We start from the raw sequence: 18,444 nt of genomic DNA, 5'->3' as shown, positions 1-18,444 counted from the left end.
TTAAAACTGATGATATATCTGTTTCGTACATTTGGGTTCGACGGAACTGAGGCCAAAACATTTCTGTAATGTGGCCTATATCGTCATTTGCCAATTCTTTTGTAACGTCAATGTTGGACCGCAACATTACTTTTAAAACCGCACCCATTAACTATTTCTGTATTATTTTCTACTATACTAAGTGTGGATTGCGTCGATTATTATAATCGTCATCATCATCATCCTAGCGGTTTATCCCGGTCGCATCCGAAACCTCATAGCTCCGGAGTCCAGACTTATTATATAATCGTTTTTGACCATCAATAACCAGCACCTACAAATATTTCAAGTACTGATGGTAAGCCTCCAGTCTTATTTATATTTGTTGGTATTTTTTGTTAATTGTTACCATGTTGTTCCCACGATTAAGGGGCATTTTGACGGTCGACCCTCCCCCAGCAGTCCAGTAAAGGGGCAAGGCTTAATATACAACAAGATGCCCCCAATCTTGAGGGAAATTGTTTAAATATTCCTCATTCTATTTATTTCATTCAGTGCATCATTATTACATGCTTACGACATTACATTTTTATCCACCCTAATGCCATAAAGTACTCTACACGTTTTAACCTATTACCTAATTGAATTTTGCTTGGGTGGTATAACTACCGCTTACTAACGATGATATATCTGTATCTAATTACCTATTTTTTTTTTGTATCTGCCCCTCTAACGTCACACAATCTTAGACGCAACTGTTCTCGATACGACTAATCATGCCCCCACCTAATACGTCATTTTGTAACACACAATCTTAGTCCATCTTGAATTTGAAATTTTGACATAATAACAGTATTCTGCAGTGTAGTCCTATTATTTGATACCCATATTGTGGTGGTTGTGGAAAAATATGTACCTAGTCCGCCATATTGGAACGGCGTCCATCTTGAATTTTAAATTTTGACATAATCATCGTGTTTTACTAGTGTAGCCCTTTCATTTGATACCCATATTGCGGGGGTTAAGGAAAAATATGTAATCCGCCATTTTGTATCGGCGGCCATCTTAGATTTATAATGTTAATGATTTTATTATATTGTATTGTCATCTAAATTAAATGTGTGTACCAAATTTCAGATCAATCTGACAGCGGGAAGGTGCTTAAATTCCAATTTCTAATTTTGACCCAAATAAATAAATACCGTACAGGTCGAGCTAAATAAAACCGTTTAAAAAACAGTTTAATAATAATAAAAAACCGTTTAAAAATACGCCATTTTGTAACAGCATCCATCTTGAATTTGAAATTTTGACATAATGACAGTATTCTGCAGTGTAGTCCTATTATTTGATACACATATTGTGGTGGTTGTGGAAAAATATGTACCTAGTCCGCCATATTGGAACGGCGTCCATCTTGGATTTTAAATTTTGACATAATCATCGTGTTTTACTAGTGTAGTCCTTTCATTTGATACCCATATTGCGGGGGTTAAGGAAAAATATGTAATCCGCCATTTTGTATCGGCGGCCATCTTAGATTTATAATGTTATTGATTTTATTATATTGTATTTTCATCTAAATTAAATGTGTGTACCAAATTTCAGATCAATCTGACAACGGGAAGGTGCTTAAATTCCAATTTCTAATTTTGACCCAAATAAATAAATACCGTACGGGTCGAGCTAAATAAAACCGTTTAAAAAACCGTTTAATAAAAACCATCTTTTGTTTCTTCTTTTGTTAGTTAAAATTTTTAGGGAAAAGTATCCAAATGTAAATAAAAGCACGTTGTTAGCGTAAAACATCTTTTTTTATAATAATTGTTTTATTTTATGTATGATTGTCATCACAGAACCGAAATAAAAGTAATTGAAATTTTTTTTTTATTATTTTTCATTTGCTGGTAGCGATCCCTAAATATTATTTTAAAAAGAGAAATATAATAATACTAAGCGAAGTTGCTATATATGATTAAATCTAAGATTTTTCTCTAATGATGTATACCGTAGAGACCTCGTAGTACACAAGCGGTGGCACTTGGGACATGTCGAGCTTTTTTTGTTTTACAACGCAGGGGGCAAACGAGCATGCGGCTCACCTGATGGTAAGTGACTACCGCCGCCCATGATCACCCACAACACCAGCGGTATTGCAGGTGGTGCTGGCCTTTTAAAAACGAAATATACTCTTTTCTTGAAGGTTATGTTGTCGTATCGGTTCGGAAATACTGCTGCTGGAAGTTGATTCCAAAGAATGGTTGTGCGTGGAAGAAAGTGCCTTGAAAAACGCACGGTGGAAGACCGCCATTCGTCCAGATGATTGGGATGAAACGATGTCGAGCTTGCTTATAAGTCAGCTGCTGCCTATAATATTAAGCTTTTGTAATTAGGATTTTAATTAGAAATTTGAAAATATGTGGATGATATTGTAATTTCTGTAGAAATGTTTTAAGAATTAATTGAATTATTCGCAGCAGGACATATTTAACTGTTTCATTTGTCTAGTAACGGCATAGACAAGTGATAAGATTACCAAAGTTACCAAGAAGTTTACCAAAAGACATGGGCGCAATGAAACTATTCATTTTCATATTAATTTATTGAAAGAATAGAATATACTAGTGATAACAGTGTATTAGTGATTAGGCCATATTTATTTTAAATTTAACACAAATGAATTATTTAACATCTTGTGGGTTGACACTGATTAAATACTTGTGATTAACGTGTAAAATGAATAAGTTATCATTCCAAAATATATAATTGCATATTTTAGTTCATAGTACTTCTCTAATATCATATGTGTAGTCATTAAGTACTTGTAATTAAAGTGTAAGATGAATAAGCTGTCTTCATTACTGTAATGAATAATTCCATATTATAAGTCACTATCCCACATCCAGTAAAGACGAGAGGACGTTGCGCATTGGCGAGCATGATTATCACGGACTTGATTGCACTAATTTCGAACTTTCTTTCCCATGGAACATTGTAAAGTTCTACAACCAAATCTTCGCCGAACTGAAACAAATTTATAACATTAGAAAAAAAAGAAAAATATTTATAGGTACTTACATATATCTATTATGCTATTATATATTGCCTGCAGTACAAGCATAACTTAGTTCAGGATTAGATATCGCTATGTGAATTGTCCAGGGTAATACTATTATATTGGCGATGGTCTGGTAGCTTAACACACTACTAAATTAGTGGAAGGTCGCGAGTTGGAATCTCGTGCAAAAAAATCTATATATCTGTTTGTATTGGTCTATTTAATTGATATGTATAATATATACGTAGAACGGCCCAAAAGTCGCTGGTCTGATAAAGAAAAAAGATGCTGAATATTTGTCAATACATTGTCTCTTAATTTCAGTGCACGTTCCAGATCATTTAAAAGCAAGTTATTTTTATAGGGTTGTATGATTTTTTGCACCGATTACTATAAAAATGATGATTATCTCGAGATTATAGCAATTGATATAATTATTGATGCATAAAATAAACAAAAGTGATTACCTCCGTCACATTGCTGGCATACACGCAAGGTACATACATGTGCAAAACTGCCGCTACCGCAAATAAAACATATTTTGGATGGAGTTGTTGAATAATATACATCTGATACAAATTAAAGGCGATCAAACTTGATGTCACAATAAAAATTACTAACAACCATGGTCCATAAAAGTCTTGTAATTCCTTGTAAAATTGTAAAGCCTTTTGATGACATTTTATAGCATGTTTCATTTTAGCATGTAATTCCAAACTGTCATTAGAATCTTCAAACGCTTTTAAAACTAAATAACCGACATATTTTATTTTAAAACCTAAATGCGTTGTAGAAATACAGAAAGAGCCATCCAGTCCACAGAAATTTGGTAATAGTATCAGGCAACCGATTCCACTTACGAAAAAAAAGAGTTCAAAAACTGGCGAGTCAAATTTTGAACGTTTTACAAATGGTAACTCCATCTCATGTACCATTTCTCTATGTGGATAATCCTTCCAAATATTCTCATGGATCATAACGATTCCAGCATATACTGGGAATTGGAAGCCGATGACTATTGGTAACAATGACCAAACAAGTTGTCCAACTTTTGCCTTTTTTAAAAAAAATGCACATAGTTTTTTAGCACCGTCGTCCAACTCATTGACATCAATTATATCACATGATACAGTGTTAAGTATATTCTCGAATTTATTAGTATTCAATATACAATACAAAACTTTAAATAAATATAAAAGTATTATAATACCCACAGCCAAATGGCGTGTTAAATTAAATATATCATGTGCCATTATGTAGAAGCGACAGGAATATGCATACGAAATCAAACAAGGCGATGCAAAAAGTAAAGTAAAACAATAAAAATATAATCTTTTCTTCATATTTGATTTGTTCGGATAGATATTGGAAAAAACCATTCCATAAGTACAATATTTAAAAGTATTATCGAAAGACTCAAACGGTTTTATTTCCGAATTTGTGTTTTCCATTATTATTAATCTTGTACCCAATACAGGTTTAACACGCTTGGTATGTACCACAATATTGATGGAATCGCAAGGATGGATTGTTTGGTACATAAATTAATATTGTTTATGTATGAAATCTCTTTAGTTTGCTACTTATTAGAGTAATGAAAGAGTAAAAACAAACATTGCACAATAATTCATTTCTCATAAATTGCTACCAGTAACGTTTTGTTACCCATTAATTAGGCAATATTAGACTGCATAGTCTGAGTGCTTTATAAATAAAATCGGCCAAGTGTGCGTTGGACTCATACGCCGAGAGGTCCATGCATAGAATAATAAATAAATAAGGTTTTGCTTTTTTTTATGACAATGTAATTGAACAATATCTTTATTTGTCAAAATGTGGAGGTATATAGTTGAAATAGTGATTTTCATGAACATTTCATTTCAGTTATTATCCGTCCACTGCTGAACATACACTTCTCACATAGACTGTCATAAAAAACGGTCCTGAGCCACCTGCATCCATCTATCTAGTCAGGGGTCGTCCTACACTGCGGTTGGACAAACGCGGTCGCCGTTCAAGAACCTTTCTACTCCATAGGTTGTCGGTTCTTCGAATTATGTGACCAGCCCATTATCACTTTAACTTACTAATCCTTCGGGCTATGTCGGTTATTTTGGTTCTTTTGCGGATATCCTCGTTTCGGATTCTATCACGCAAAGAGACTCCGAGCATAACCCTCTCCATAGCCCGCTGAGTAATTTGAACCATGGGACTATGTTTTGGTTCCATAAGTCATCACTAGCAGCACGTACTGCTTAAAGACCTTGATCTTCAAATTCTGAGGTATTTTGGATGAAAAGATGTGGCTTAGTTTTCCACACGCTGCCCAGTCGAGTTGGATTTGTCATTTGACCTCTCGGTTGATGTTGGAATTACCCATTCAGACATCTTGTCCTAGGCATACATACTCATCGACAACTTCGAGCGTAGTGCTCTCAATCGTAACCGGTCCAGGTGTGACATGGACGTTACGCATGATCTTAGTCAACAAAAGATACAGCGATTAGTTGAACAACTTGTTAGCAAGGGTGGGTTTTACTAAAAGAGATTTCTTTCAGCCAACCCAATGCAGAAAATAATTAATAAGCGGGTAATCTAGTGCTGGAAAGGTAGAGATAAAATAATGTGAATAAAATAAACATACACAAATTGTAAATAAATAAATTTAATTAATTTTATTAACATGTATTACTAGTTAAAATATTTCGATCTTTTTTTTAAAGTACTATTACTGACATTGCCATTCGAAATATTTTGCTTTTGGCAATTCAAATTCGAATGTAAAAATTACAAATAATCTTTATTTTCATCAAATTTTCCTTTTGATTTAGCTGTTTATTTTTATATGAATTTGTAAAGTATAAATCAAACCTGTATCCAAATTTAATATTGTAAAATATATTTTACTTGTAATATAAAAATAATATTTTTTAGCTGATATAATAAACTTAGATATATGATTTCACGGACTTTTTTGTTAAGCTAAAAGATTATTACAAATATATATTTACCAAAAGAGAAAGTAGCATAAAGCTCTCAGAGATAATATATCTTTCTAACAGTTAAAGAATTTTCAAAATAGGATCAATAATACTGGAGATTATCCTGAATATCCAAACTGACAAATTTATCTCTTTATAATATTAGTACAGATTCGTTTAAATTAAATTAATTAACTAGTTGTAATTCAACATCATTTTTCCAAAGATTTTACTCATTGCGAGAAAAATAAAAATGGGTTTATAATTTACTGGATCACATTTAATATCATTTTTAAAAAGCAATATAACTTAACTGAACTTCGTTAGATTAGGAAATATACCATCATGTATGTACTTATTAAAAATAAAAGCAAAAGTCGATGCAATAATTCCAATTATACTACCAAATATTTTACATAGATATTGTATATCTTATAGAATTTAATTATTTTATTATCAAGTGATCTAAATATCTTTATTATATCTACAGGAGTTATTTGATTAAAACTAAATACAGCTGATGGTTTGTTAACACTTTTTGTTAGTAAAGCTTTAGCTGCAGATGCGGAAGAGTTTGAAGATAGAGTTGTTGCAAAAGGTATATTAGAAAAAACAGATTCCAAAGTCTCTGCAAATTCAATGTCAGTATTAATAAATTTATCATTAATATTAAAAACAACTTTATTATCGTGAGCCTTTACTTTTCCGGTCTTGTCATTAATTACTTTACAAGTGGCTTTAATTTTATCCTCGGAGTTAATATTTTTTTACTTAAGAGACTTAGCTGTTTTGTAAACCCGTTTAAATATTTTAAAATAACAATTTACATATTGAGTGAAGCAATGTACTTTTTATATGGTTTCTTTGTTAATACTCATATAGTTCATAAAGTTTGGGCCTATATCTATTAATACCATACGTGGCCAATGCGCGAAACGTTGTTTTCATATTAATAATCTAAGTTTTTGTTTTACAGTACTAGCATTTACGATTCGGTTCTATGTTTATAGTTTTTCATACGTCATTCGGGTCATCTTGTAATATTCTGGAAATAAATATTTTAGATTCAATTCTACTTTGAAACCGTGCCAATGTATTTTTACTGGCTTGTTGACATTTAAATGTCGCAACAATATCTAGGCCCATAATTTGTGTTTTTTAAACTTAGAAAGATTTTTAAATGTCACAAGCTTTAAAAGACAATTTGCTGTGTGGTCCCGGCATAGATTAGGCCATTCCTTTCTTTCCCGTGGGTGTCATAAGAACAGGTAGCAGTAAGGTAGCAGTGTCCCTCTTAAAACATGCCAAACTTGCCAACTACTGGCAAATCTCCCCTGATAGGGAAGATCAATGTTCAGAAGTGAACAGTTAAAGGCTGATGATGATGATGATTAAAAGATGACGATTTTATTTGTATGAAACAAATGTTTCTGATATATGTACTTAATCGATTGAACGTTTCGATATATCATTAATTTAATTAAGGTTGTGTTTGTGCTAATTTTACCAAAACACGACATTTCCCTTTATGGGGAAGGCTTCAGCAATGTTGATATGATTATATTTGTTGTTTTGATAGTTTACTGTAAAAATTACCGGTCCAAATATAATTTAAGATTCTGTTCCGCAAAAGAACCAACTTCAATTGTGACAAATCCATTATTTTGAATTAAAAACTAAAGTACTGAGTTGATAAAATTCTGTGGGACCAATCTGTAATTATATCCATCGGTCCATTCAGCTAAAAAATAATTTTTAAATCAGATTACAATTGACTGATTCACATGTTTAACAACACTATAGGTTATGTATATTTTTGAGAAGATAAGGCGGAATGTTGGGATTTTTAAGCATACTACAAAAAATGGAACGAATGACAAGATTTTGGTATTGATAGGGAGAAAATACTGGAGTCGTTTGAGCGAATAAAATAAGAAGTACTTGTACTTATGTTTACTGATTTCGTTTCCACGAGAGAACTAAGAGAAGTTACTATCTATAATTAAATCTAAGATTTTTGCTCTAACAGTGTATATCATAGAGACATCGTTATTAGTAATTTATACGAATGTGGATTACATTGTAATTTGCGTAGAAGTGTTTCAAGAATTAATCGAATTTTTCGCAGCAGGAGACATTGAATTGTTTCATTTGTCTACAAACACGTCACATTTGATAAGATCCTAAAATTTTATCAGAAGACATGGGTGCATTGAAACTACTTATTTTTTATATTAATTTATTGAAAGAATGTTAACTACTAGTGATAACAGTGTATGAATGTTTAGGGCATATTTATTTCACATACATTTAACACAAATAGGTTCTCTTATATTTTGACACTAATTAATTAATTAAATTAATTAAAATCTCTTATTAGAGATAAGCTCGCCTTTGTACATTATGTTTATAATGAATTGTGATTAACAGTATGTTTTGTGTACAATAAAGAATAAAGAAAGAATTAAGTATTTGTGAGTAGTGTGTAAAATGAATAAGTTGTTATTGTAAAATGTATAATTGTATGTTTTAGTTCCCCGTACTTCTTCAATATCTTATGTGTAGTTATTAATTAAGTACTTGTAATTAAAGTGTAAGATGAGTAAGCTGTCTTCAATACTGTAATGAATAATTGCATATTATAGGTCACTATCCCACATCCAGTAAAGACGAGAGGACGTTGAGCATTGGCGAGCATGATTATCAGGGACTTGATTGCACTGATATCGAACTTTCTTTCCCACGGAGCATAGTAAAGTTCTGCAGCCAAATGTTCGCCGAACTGAAATAAATTTAAACATTAGAATTTTTTACGTTATTATGTATAATAACTAAATTATGTTTGGACGTCAGGCAATATATTGCCTTCGTCCAGTCCAGTCCAAACTTAACTTAGTTCAGGATTACATAGTGCTCTGTTACTTGTCCAGAATATTTAATATTATATTAACGATGGTCTGGCAGTTTAACACATCACTTTCTTGTTCGAAAGTCAGGCTTGGAATCTGGTCCAAAATTAACATTTGTATTTATGTGTCTGTACGTCTGTTTGTATAGGTCTGGGTGTTTGGTATGTATAAAATGTACAATATATAAGAGAAAGCGAAAACAGTGGTTGCTGTATTTTTTTATCAGTAAAAAATCTTCTATCCTTTAACTCGGCTTTAAGTTTTGAAAATAAATAATAAACATTGGAAAACAAGTTAGGATTTTAAGGTAGATGGCAAATTATATTGGAGTCATATCTTGAAATGGTCTTTGCAACTGGTTCGGTAAAGGCGTGCTCATTATCATAAAGTATTCCCACACCACATTGCTTAGCTGTTCAAGACATATGCCGTTAATTGCATGTTTTTTTGCCAAGCAATATTAACCTGATAATCTGAAAATAAAGTAGCCATCATTCTTTTTGCGGATTTTACATTATTTTTCCAGATTTTCATATATGATCTGATACTGCTCAGTAGTCAGTAGTTTGTATTCAACAAATTCATTATTTATATATATTATATATATATATATATATATATATATATATATATATATATATATATATATATATTTTTTTTTTTTTTACAAAAAAATACTACTAAGAAATGCTTATATTTAAATTATTAATATTTGAATAAAAATATTTATTTCTTTCTTTAACTTGAATGGTTTATTTTTATGTATTAGGTGTAATAAAATATGAAAAAATAAATGATCAGTATTATATAGAATAGTATATTAGGCATCATAGATATATTGGTAATTATTTGGGACTCTTATGAAAGAAAGTACAAGATAATGTTAGAAAGAGTTCAGAGGAAATTTGCAAATTTTCTTTGCAAATTTGCAAACTCATTACCTATCTCTCTAATTTGCTTTGACATTTACTATGTGTAATTTATCTTGATCTATTTAGTATATTTATGTTTATGTATTTATATTATATATATATTTATATTATATATGTATGTTTATGTATTGTAATCTTATTTTTATATTTAGAATATTTTGCATTTTGTTTGATTCCTTTTATGTATTTACTGTATCTGACTTGCGCCATCTACCTTTCTCTCTGTACTTATCCATTATTTACGCCAGGTTGTCTGTAAGAGATTGCTTTGAGCGATAAGGCCGCCTTTTGTATATGCACATTCTGTATAAATACTCCTTGTATACATCTCTACTGTGCGCAATAAAGAGTTTATTATTATTATTATTTATTATTTCTATATACGAGTATATTAAACATTACGGCTACTATCCTTATTTGTACCCTTCACTGTTTGTGTCTGGTATGGCAGGTATAGAAATACTCGAGAATTTCTAAATGTTGTTTAAACTTTTTAAGTTGTAATATGATCACTTAGAGTTTTCCAAAACCTATAATGACTAATAAATAAATAGTTTATTCTTAAATAAATAAAGAATAACTACGTATTAAGGTTCCTTAAAGGACGACAGTCCTTTAAGGAATTTTATTGAACCAGAAGCGCGCGTGACATCCCTGGTGTTACAGGGGTCCATACGCCATGGTAACTTCGTATATCATCAGACGGGTTGTACGCTTGTTTGCCACCGAACAGTATAAAAATGATAATTATCTTGATATTATAACAATTAATATAATTATTGATGCATAAAATAAACAAAAGTGATTACCTCCGTCACATTGCTGGCATACACGCAAGGCACATACATGTGCAAAACCGCCGCTACCGCAAATAAAACATATTTTGGATGGAGTCGTTGAATAATATACATCTGATACAAATTGAAGGCGATACAACTTGACGTCACAATAAAAATCCCTAACAACCATGGCCCATAAAAGTTTTGTAATTCCTTGTAAAATTGCAACGCCTTTTGATGACATTTTGTAGCATGTTTCATTTTAGCATGCAATTCGAAACTATCGTTAGACTCTTCAAATGCTTCTCGAACTAAATAGGCAACATACTTTAGTTTAAAACCCAGATGCGTTGTAGCAATGCAGAAAGAGCCATCCATTCCACAGAAATTTGGCATCAATAAAATACAACTGGCTGTGCTTATAACAAATATAATCTCAAATACTGGCGAATCGTATTTAGAATTTTTTACAAATGGTATCTCCATCTCATGTACCATTTCTCGATGTGGATAATCCTTCGAAATATTCTCATGGATCATAACGATTCCAGCATATAATGGGAACAGAAAGCCAAGAGTCATTGGTAACAATGTCCAAACAAGTTCTCCAAATTTTGCCTTCTTTAAAAACAACCTATATAATTTTTTAGCACCGTCGTCCAACTCATTGGCTTCAATCATATCATATGATATAGCGTTAAGTATATTCCCAAATGTATGTGTTTTCAATATGCAATATAAACTTTTAAATATATATAAACCTATAATAATACCCACAGCCACGTGACGTGTTAAATTAAATATATCTTCTTCCGTTATGTAGATGCGACAGGAGTATGCAAACGAAACCAAACAAGGCGATACAAAAAATAAAAAAGAAAAATATGAAAAAAGTCTTTTCTTCATATTTGTTTTGTTCGGATAGATATTGGAGAAAATCATTCCATAAGTACAATATTTAAAAGTATTATCGAAAGACTCAAACGGTTTTATTTCAGAATTTGCGTTTTCCATTATTATTAATCTCGTACCAAACACAGGTTTAGCACACTTCGTATGCAACACAGTATTAAAGAAATCGCAAGGATGGATGGTTACATAAATTTATATCGCTTATGCATGGAAACTCTTTAATTTGCTACCTATTAGAGTGATAAAAGAGTATTGTTTTTACATTGCGCAGTAGTTTATCACTACATAGTATAAAACAAAGTCGCTGTTGCTGTCTGTCCGTACCTATGTATGCTTAAATCTTTAAAACGGATTTTGAAACGGTTTTTTTTTTTTTTTAATAGATAGAGTGATTCAAGAGAAAGGTTTATATGTATAATACATATATAATATTGTAGATAAACAGTGATAAATTTAGAGGTTTCTAATGTGATATTTACATTAATATTATAAAGAGAAAAACTTTGTTTGTTTGTTTGTTTGGTTGTAATGAATAGGCTCAAAAACTACTGGACCGTTTTTAAAAATTCTTTCACCATTCGAAAGCTACATTATCCATGAGTAACATAGACTAAATTTTATTTTGGAAAAAAATAGGGTTCTGTAAAATATTTGGCTTTGTCGGACACAAGGTGTAAAAAATCAACCAGAAAAGTTACTTATTTTGTGTACGCTGCCTAAACTATAAAAGATAGAACCATAAAATGTTCGTATACTATATCCAAAAGGCCTTCGGTGTCGCTTCCACCATGTGAGACGACTCACGACTATTATAGGGACGCTCGAATTCTTTTCTACCTACTGTAACTGTCATTTCAAAATATACCAATCTACTTAAGACCGTGTATCAATTGACTCCTGTTGGCAGTACAACCCTATCATCACCCCGATCTATTACATCTATAGATTTGTTTATTTTCTTAAGAAAATCAAGATCAGCTGCGATTCTGAATATATATCTAAAACCAATATTTGATCTGTTTAGTCTAAAATGGCTAAATTCCGCTACGACATTACTCGCGTTCCGTGTCAATAATATATTGAATTACAAGGTTATTGCTATTTTCTCAGGTTCAAGCACTTAAAGGTAATATAATAGGTATGAGCTTCATAGGCTTAGTTCATTGTCAACATTTTATATGAATAATTTTAACTGATAGAAAAGAGCGGAGACATGATCATTATTAATACCGAAGACAAATCTGGTAGCTAAAGTTTGCAGGATACGGTCAAATTTATTTACAAGTTCCCCAGTTACATCTGAAAAATTAATGTCAGCATAGTCTAGAATAGGAAGTAGGATAAATTGAGCCAACGAGATTTTGGTATTGACAGAGAGAAATGAAATGAGAAGTACTTGTACATATGCTTACTGATTTCGTTTCCTGAGAAAACTAAGAGAAGTTACTATCTGTGATCAAATCTAAGATTTATACTCTAACGTTGAATATCATACAGACAACGTTATTAGAAATTTGTACGAATGTGGATGACATTGTAATTTCTGTGGAAGTATTTCAAGAATTAATCAAATTATTCGCAGCAGGAGACATTTAATTGTTTCATTTGTCTACAAACACGTCATACTAGATAATATCCTAAAATTTACCAAAAGTCATGGGAGCAATGAAACTATTTATTTTCATATTAATTTATTAAAATAATGTTAACTACTTGTGATAACACAAATGAATTCTTCAACATCTTATGTGTTGACTCTAATTAACTACTTGTGATTAATGTGTAAAATGAATAAGTTGTCATTTTAAAATGCGTAATTGCATGTTTTAGTTCGCCGTACTTCTATAACTTCTCTAATATCTCATTTCGTTGTCACTAATTAAGTACTTGTAATTAACGTGTAAAATGAGTAAGTGCTCTTCATTACTGTAATGAATAATTGCATGTTATAGGTCACTATGCCACATCCAGTAAGGATGAGGGGACGTTGAGCATTGGCGAGCATGATTATCACGGACTTGGTTGCACTGATATCGAACTTTCTTTCCCAGGCAGCGCAGTAAAGTTCTGTAGCCAAATCTTCGCCAAACTGAAATAAATTTAAACATTAGAAAAAAAATATTTATAGGTACGCGAACCAAGCCTTTCGGCATGGTGGGCATTAAAGTCGCCGAGAATGACGACTTCAGCGGAAAGAACCTGTTCAAGCAGGGAATCTGTAGCCATTTGGACGTGCTCAATGAGTTGGTCGGTTTCAGTGTTACCGCTGTGGGACCTGTATAGGCACGCATAGATGCGGGGATGGTCATTGCAATCTACGCGCAGCCAAAGAATGGACAGGTCCGTATCTTCAAGAGTCCCAAGGCGTTGACAGCAGATATTCTTTCTAACATACTCACATACACCGGCACGTGAAACAAAACTGTTCAAACTTATAGCCCGGGTAGGTCAGGTATGATGTTCCGTTTGGAGGGAATATTTGTTTCTCCGTTAGGAAGAGCAATGCCAGCCGCGCTGTTTCTAGGTGGTGGTGGACAGCATTCAGGTTGGAATGAATTCCCCTAATATTACAGAGGCTCACATTGAGCAAAGGGGATGCCGCAGAAGTCTTATTCTGTTTGCCCTTGGTCCCAAAGAGCGTAATTTATACTATCGCGATTTTTATATGCCTCAATAGGGTTGCAAAATGACAATCGAATATAATAATCGTAGTACGATAAATTTTCATGTAAATTTCTAGAAATAATATACTTATATGGTAAAACAACGTTTGCCGAGTCAGCTAGTTTATTTTAATATTTTTTTTTCAAAAAGTAAAATAATTTAAATTAAAAAAAAAATTGCTCAATTTCTTGTTTATTGCTTTTCGCTAAAATTGCGTTCCGAATGAGCGGTAATTAAAAAAAAATATACTACTCAAAAAATGCTTAAATTTAAATTTATTTTAATAAAAATATTTATTTCTTTCTTTCACTCGTGCAATAAAGTGTGAAAAAAAATGGTCAGTATTATATAGAACAGTATTTTATATATTAGGCATCATAGATATATTGGCAATTATTTGGGACCCTCATGAAATAAAGTACAAGATAATGTTAGAAAGAGTTCAGAAGGAAGCACATTTTCTATATACGAGTATATTAAACATCACAGCTGCTATCCTTATTTGTACTCATCACTGTTTGTATCTGGTATAGCAGGTATAGAAACGCTCGATATTTTCTAAACGTTGTTTAAGCTTTTTAAGTGTGTAATATGAAGCTATGGTTCATTATAGGTTTTGGGAAACTGTTAGTGAAGTGTATAGTTTATTCTTAAATAAATAAAGAATAAGGGTATATTAAGGTTCCTTAAAGGACTGTCGTTCTTTATGAACCTTAGTAGAAACACGTGTGACATCCTTGGTGTGACAAGGGTCTACACGTTATGGTAACCTCGTTTACCATTAGACAGGCAGTATGCTTGTTTGCACCGAATATTATAAAAATGATAATTGTCTCGACATTATATCAATTAATATAATTATTGATGCATAAAATAAACAAAAGTGATTACCTCCGTCACATTGCTGGCATACACGCAAGGCACATACATGTGCAAAATTGCTGCTACCGCAAATAAAACATATTTTGGATGGAGTCGTTGAATAATATACATCTGATACAAATTAAAGGCGATCAAACTTGATGTCACAATAAAAATCCCTAACAACCATGGTCCATAAAAGTCTTGTAATTCCTTGTAAAATTGTAATGCCTTTTGATGACATTTTGTAGCATGTTTCATTTTAACATGCAATTCGAAACTATCATTACAATCTTCAAATGCTTCTCGAACTAAATAGCCCACGTACTTTAGTTTAAAACCCAGGTGTGTTGTAGCAATACAGAAAGAGCCATCCAGTCCACAGAAATTTGGTATCAATATGATACAACTGGCTGTGCTTATAACAAATATAATCTCAAATACTGGCGAATCGTATTTTACATCTTTTGCAAATGTTATCTCCATCTCGTGCACCATTTCCCGTTGTGGATAATCCTTCCAAATATTCTCATGGATCATAACGATTCCAGCATATACTGGGAACTGCAAGCCGAGAATTATTGGTAACAATGCCCAAATGAGTTCTCCAAGTTTTGCTTTCTTTAAAAACAACCCGTAGAGTTTTTTAGCACCGTCATCAAACTCATTGACATCAATCATATCACATGATACAGTATTCAGTATACTCTCAAATTTATTAGTATTCAATATACAATACAAAACTTTAAATAAATATAAACCGATGACAATACCCACAGCCAAATGTCGTGTTAAATTAAACATATCCTGTTGCATTATATAGAAGCGACAGGAATATGCATACGAAATTAAACAAGGCGATGTACAAAAAACAATAAAAATATACAAATATAATCTTCTCTTCATATTTGTTTTGTTCGGATAGATGTTGGAAAAAACCATTCCATAAGTACAATATTTAAAAGTGTTATTGAAAGACTCAAACGCTTTTATTTTAGAATTTGTGTTTTCCATTACTATTAATCCCGTACCAAATACAGGTTTAACACGCATGGTATGCACCACAATATTGAAGGAATCGCAAGGATGGATTGTTATGTACATGAATTAGTATTGTTTATGCATGGAAACTCTTTAATTTGCTACCCATTACAGTGATGAAAGAGTAAAAACAAACATTGCGCAGTAGTTCGTTTCTCATAAATTGCTTTCAATAATATTTTATTTCCCATTAATTAGGCAATATTAGACTGCATAGTCTGAGTGCTTTATGAATAAAATCGGCCAAGTGTGCATTGGACTCATACGCCGAGAGGTCTGTGCATAAAGTAATTAATAAATAGGCTTTTACTTTCTTTTATTGACAATTTATTTAGACAATATCTGTAAATATTTGGAGGTATAAAATTGGAATGGCGATTTTCGTGAGCTGTCATATATTTAGTAACAAATGTTATAAGATTAAAGCAAGTAACCGTAAGTAAAAATTTGTTCACTTTGTTCCTTATATAAAATTGATATATATGAGTAGATATATGGATCACATTACTCTAGCAATCACTCACTTGATCACTTGTAACAGTCTGGTAACTTCCTCTCTCTGTAGCGTAATGCGATTGTTCTTTCTTTTCCAGATGTCTCAGTACCTCAGTCCCTAAATGATGTTCGCCCCATTTTTCTTCTTCCTATTCTGTTTAAAATCCTTGAGAGTATAGCAAATAAACAGGTATCCAGCTTCATTCATAAATATAAAATTTAAACTTCCTTTCAATCCGACTTTCGCCCTAAACACAGTACCAATACTGCTCTTCTAAAAGTCACTGAAAATATTACATTTAGAATTGATGATGGTTTGGTCACTACTCTCGTTCTTATAGACTTATCCAATGCTTTTAATATGATAGGTATATAGGCATAATATTCTCCAAGCCATTCTGCAAAGTAATAGGATCTAATATTCTGCATTAAACTGGTTCTTATTCTATCTTTGTGGTCGACAACAGGCAATTTGTACTGATCATAAACTCTCTGACTGACACGAATTGATTGTCAGAGTGAGTCGAATTGATCCTCTATTCTTTATTATTTTCGACTTTCATTAATCTTCTTTCTCTTGCCTTTGACTGTCGTTACTACTTTTATGCAGACGATTTTCAGATATATATTCAAAATACTGTAAGTGATGCCAATAAAACCATAGCAAATATTAATAATGATCTAAACAACATTCTGGCATGGTCGTCTAACTATATATAGTGAACCCTATTAAGTGTCAAGCTATTGTAATTGGCAGTTCTAGACAATTGGCTAATCTTCATGTTTACACAATGATGCCAATCTTAATTAATACATTTAATAATTTAGTTATACATTTGAAGGTTTGCATTAAAGATCTTGACTTTTATATAGACTCAGCACTCAGCTGGTCACATCAAGTTGCGGAGGTGAGACGCTCGGTTTTTGCTAATTGACGCTCCTTCTATGGCTTTAAGAACTTTTTGCCTACTGCTACAAAAATTTGTCTTGTTCACGCCCTAATTTTTCCTATTATTGATTATGCTGGTATATGTTATCTAGATCTCAATAAAGATCTTCTCGATAAGCTGGACCGTCTCCTCAACTAAGTCTTTTACAACGCATTATTTTCAACCTTCAGAGTTTCAATTATATTTCTCTCTATCGGTGTCAGCTCAAATGGCTTCCCATTTGTCAACGCAGAAACCTTATAACTCTTTGTACCCTCTTCACTCTTTTTCAAAACCCCCTCTTTTCTAACTACTTAAGCAGCAAATTCCAGTACGATGGCAGCAATAGATGAAGTTATCACTTATCGTTAAAACCACAAGACCAAAATGAAACGACGTGACGTCATACGTAAATTGGGCTTATTATTGGCAAACACTATTTACCAAAGACAGAACAAAGAGCGCCTTCCTAAGGAAATGCAAAAGGGAATAGCTATATTTATATTATATATATTTTGAATATCGAGGCTTAACGCGATGAATAATTTATGCAGGCAAATAGGTACGTAGGTACTAACCTACATACATGTTTCTTTATTGCCGAAGTTTCAACGTGGATTGCACCACATCGTGGTCATGACAGGACTGAAGCGAGCGGCGTCTTCGTCTGGCTAAAACGGCATGGTGGAATTTTTTATCGCGTTAAATCCCGATTGTATATAATGTATTTAATGTATGAATGTATTTAAAATAAGTAATACATTATTTAGAAAAAAATTAAACCCATTGACTCGTTTAAAAATGATTGAACAACAAATGCAAATAACAATATCCAAACATATTTACAAACTTACATTCAAAATATTAATAGAATTCTATGTAACAATTATGTGGTTTGTTTAGT

General features: G+C 32.1%; 3 protein-coding genes across 3 annotated transcripts; all 3 read right to left on the bottom strand.

Annotated features, from left to right (window-relative positions):
- Positions 1-2,566: 2,566 nt before the first annotated feature.
- Positions 2,567-4,555, bottom strand: LOC116413129 (uncharacterized). The gene is made up of 2 exons (XM_031910413.2): positions 3,505-4,555; positions 2,567-3,003 (listed from the first exon to the last, which is right to left on the bottom strand). The coding sequence occupies exons 1-2, from the start codon at positions 4,486-4,488 to the stop codon at positions 2,794-2,796; spliced, it is 1,194 nt and encodes a 397-aa protein (XP_031766273.2). The 5' UTR covers positions 4,489-4,555; the 3' UTR covers positions 2,567-2,793.
- Positions 4,556-8,249: 3,694 nt separating this feature from the next.
- Positions 8,250-13,177, bottom strand: LOC113516591 (uncharacterized). Its single transcript, XM_026901017.3, has 2 exons — positions 10,669-13,177; positions 8,250-8,800 (listed from the first exon to the last, which is right to left on the bottom strand). Exons 1-2 carry the CDS (start codon positions 11,650-11,652, stop codon positions 8,591-8,593), a joined length of 1,194 nt encoding a protein of 397 aa, XP_026756818.2. The 5' UTR covers positions 11,653-13,177; the 3' UTR covers positions 8,250-8,590.
- Positions 13,178-13,224: 47 nt separating this feature from the next.
- LOC113516595 (odorant receptor Or2-like) lies at positions 13,225-16,166 on the bottom strand. The gene is made up of 2 exons (XM_026901021.3): positions 15,106-16,166; positions 13,225-13,639 (listed from the first exon to the last, which is right to left on the bottom strand). Exons 1-2 carry the CDS (start codon positions 16,126-16,128, stop codon positions 13,430-13,432), a joined length of 1,233 nt encoding a protein of 410 aa, XP_026756822.2. The 5' UTR covers positions 16,129-16,166; the 3' UTR covers positions 13,225-13,429.
- Positions 16,167-18,444: the final 2,278 nt, after the last annotated feature.

The sequence above is a fragment of the Galleria mellonella genome, unplaced genomic scaffold, assembly GCF_026898425.1.
Source record: "Galleria mellonella isolate WM207_F2 unplaced genomic scaffold, CSIRO_AGI_GalMel_v1 utg1073, whole genome shotgun sequence".
Taxonomy (NCBI): domain Eukaryota; kingdom Metazoa; phylum Arthropoda; class Insecta; order Lepidoptera; family Pyralidae; genus Galleria; species Galleria mellonella.
This window is presented reverse-complemented; position numbering and strand designations above follow the sequence as displayed.

Coding starts and splice junctions, on each gene's coding strand:
- LOC113516595 (XM_026901021.3), bottom strand. CDS start 16,128: ATGCGTGTTAAACCTGTATTTGGTACGGGATTAATAGTAATGGAAAAC. Junction 13,640..15,105: donor ATGCCAGCAATGTGACGGAG/GTAATCACTTTT, acceptor AATTTATTTCAG/TTTGGCGAAGATTTGGCTAC.
- LOC116413129 (XM_031910413.2), bottom strand. CDS start 4,488: ATGGAAAACACAAATTCGGAAATAAAACCGTTTGAGTCTTTCGATAAT. Junction 3,004..3,504: donor ATGCCAGCAATGTGACGGAG/GTAATCACTTTT, acceptor AATTTGTTTCAG/TTCGGCGAAGATTTGGTTGT.
- LOC113516591 (XM_026901017.3), bottom strand. CDS start 11,652: ATGGAAAACGCAAATTCTGAAATAAAACCGTTTGAGTCTTTCGATAAT. Junction 8,801..10,668: donor ATGCCAGCAATGTGACGGAG/GTAATCACTTTT, acceptor AATTTATTTCAG/TTCGGCGAACATTTGGCTGC.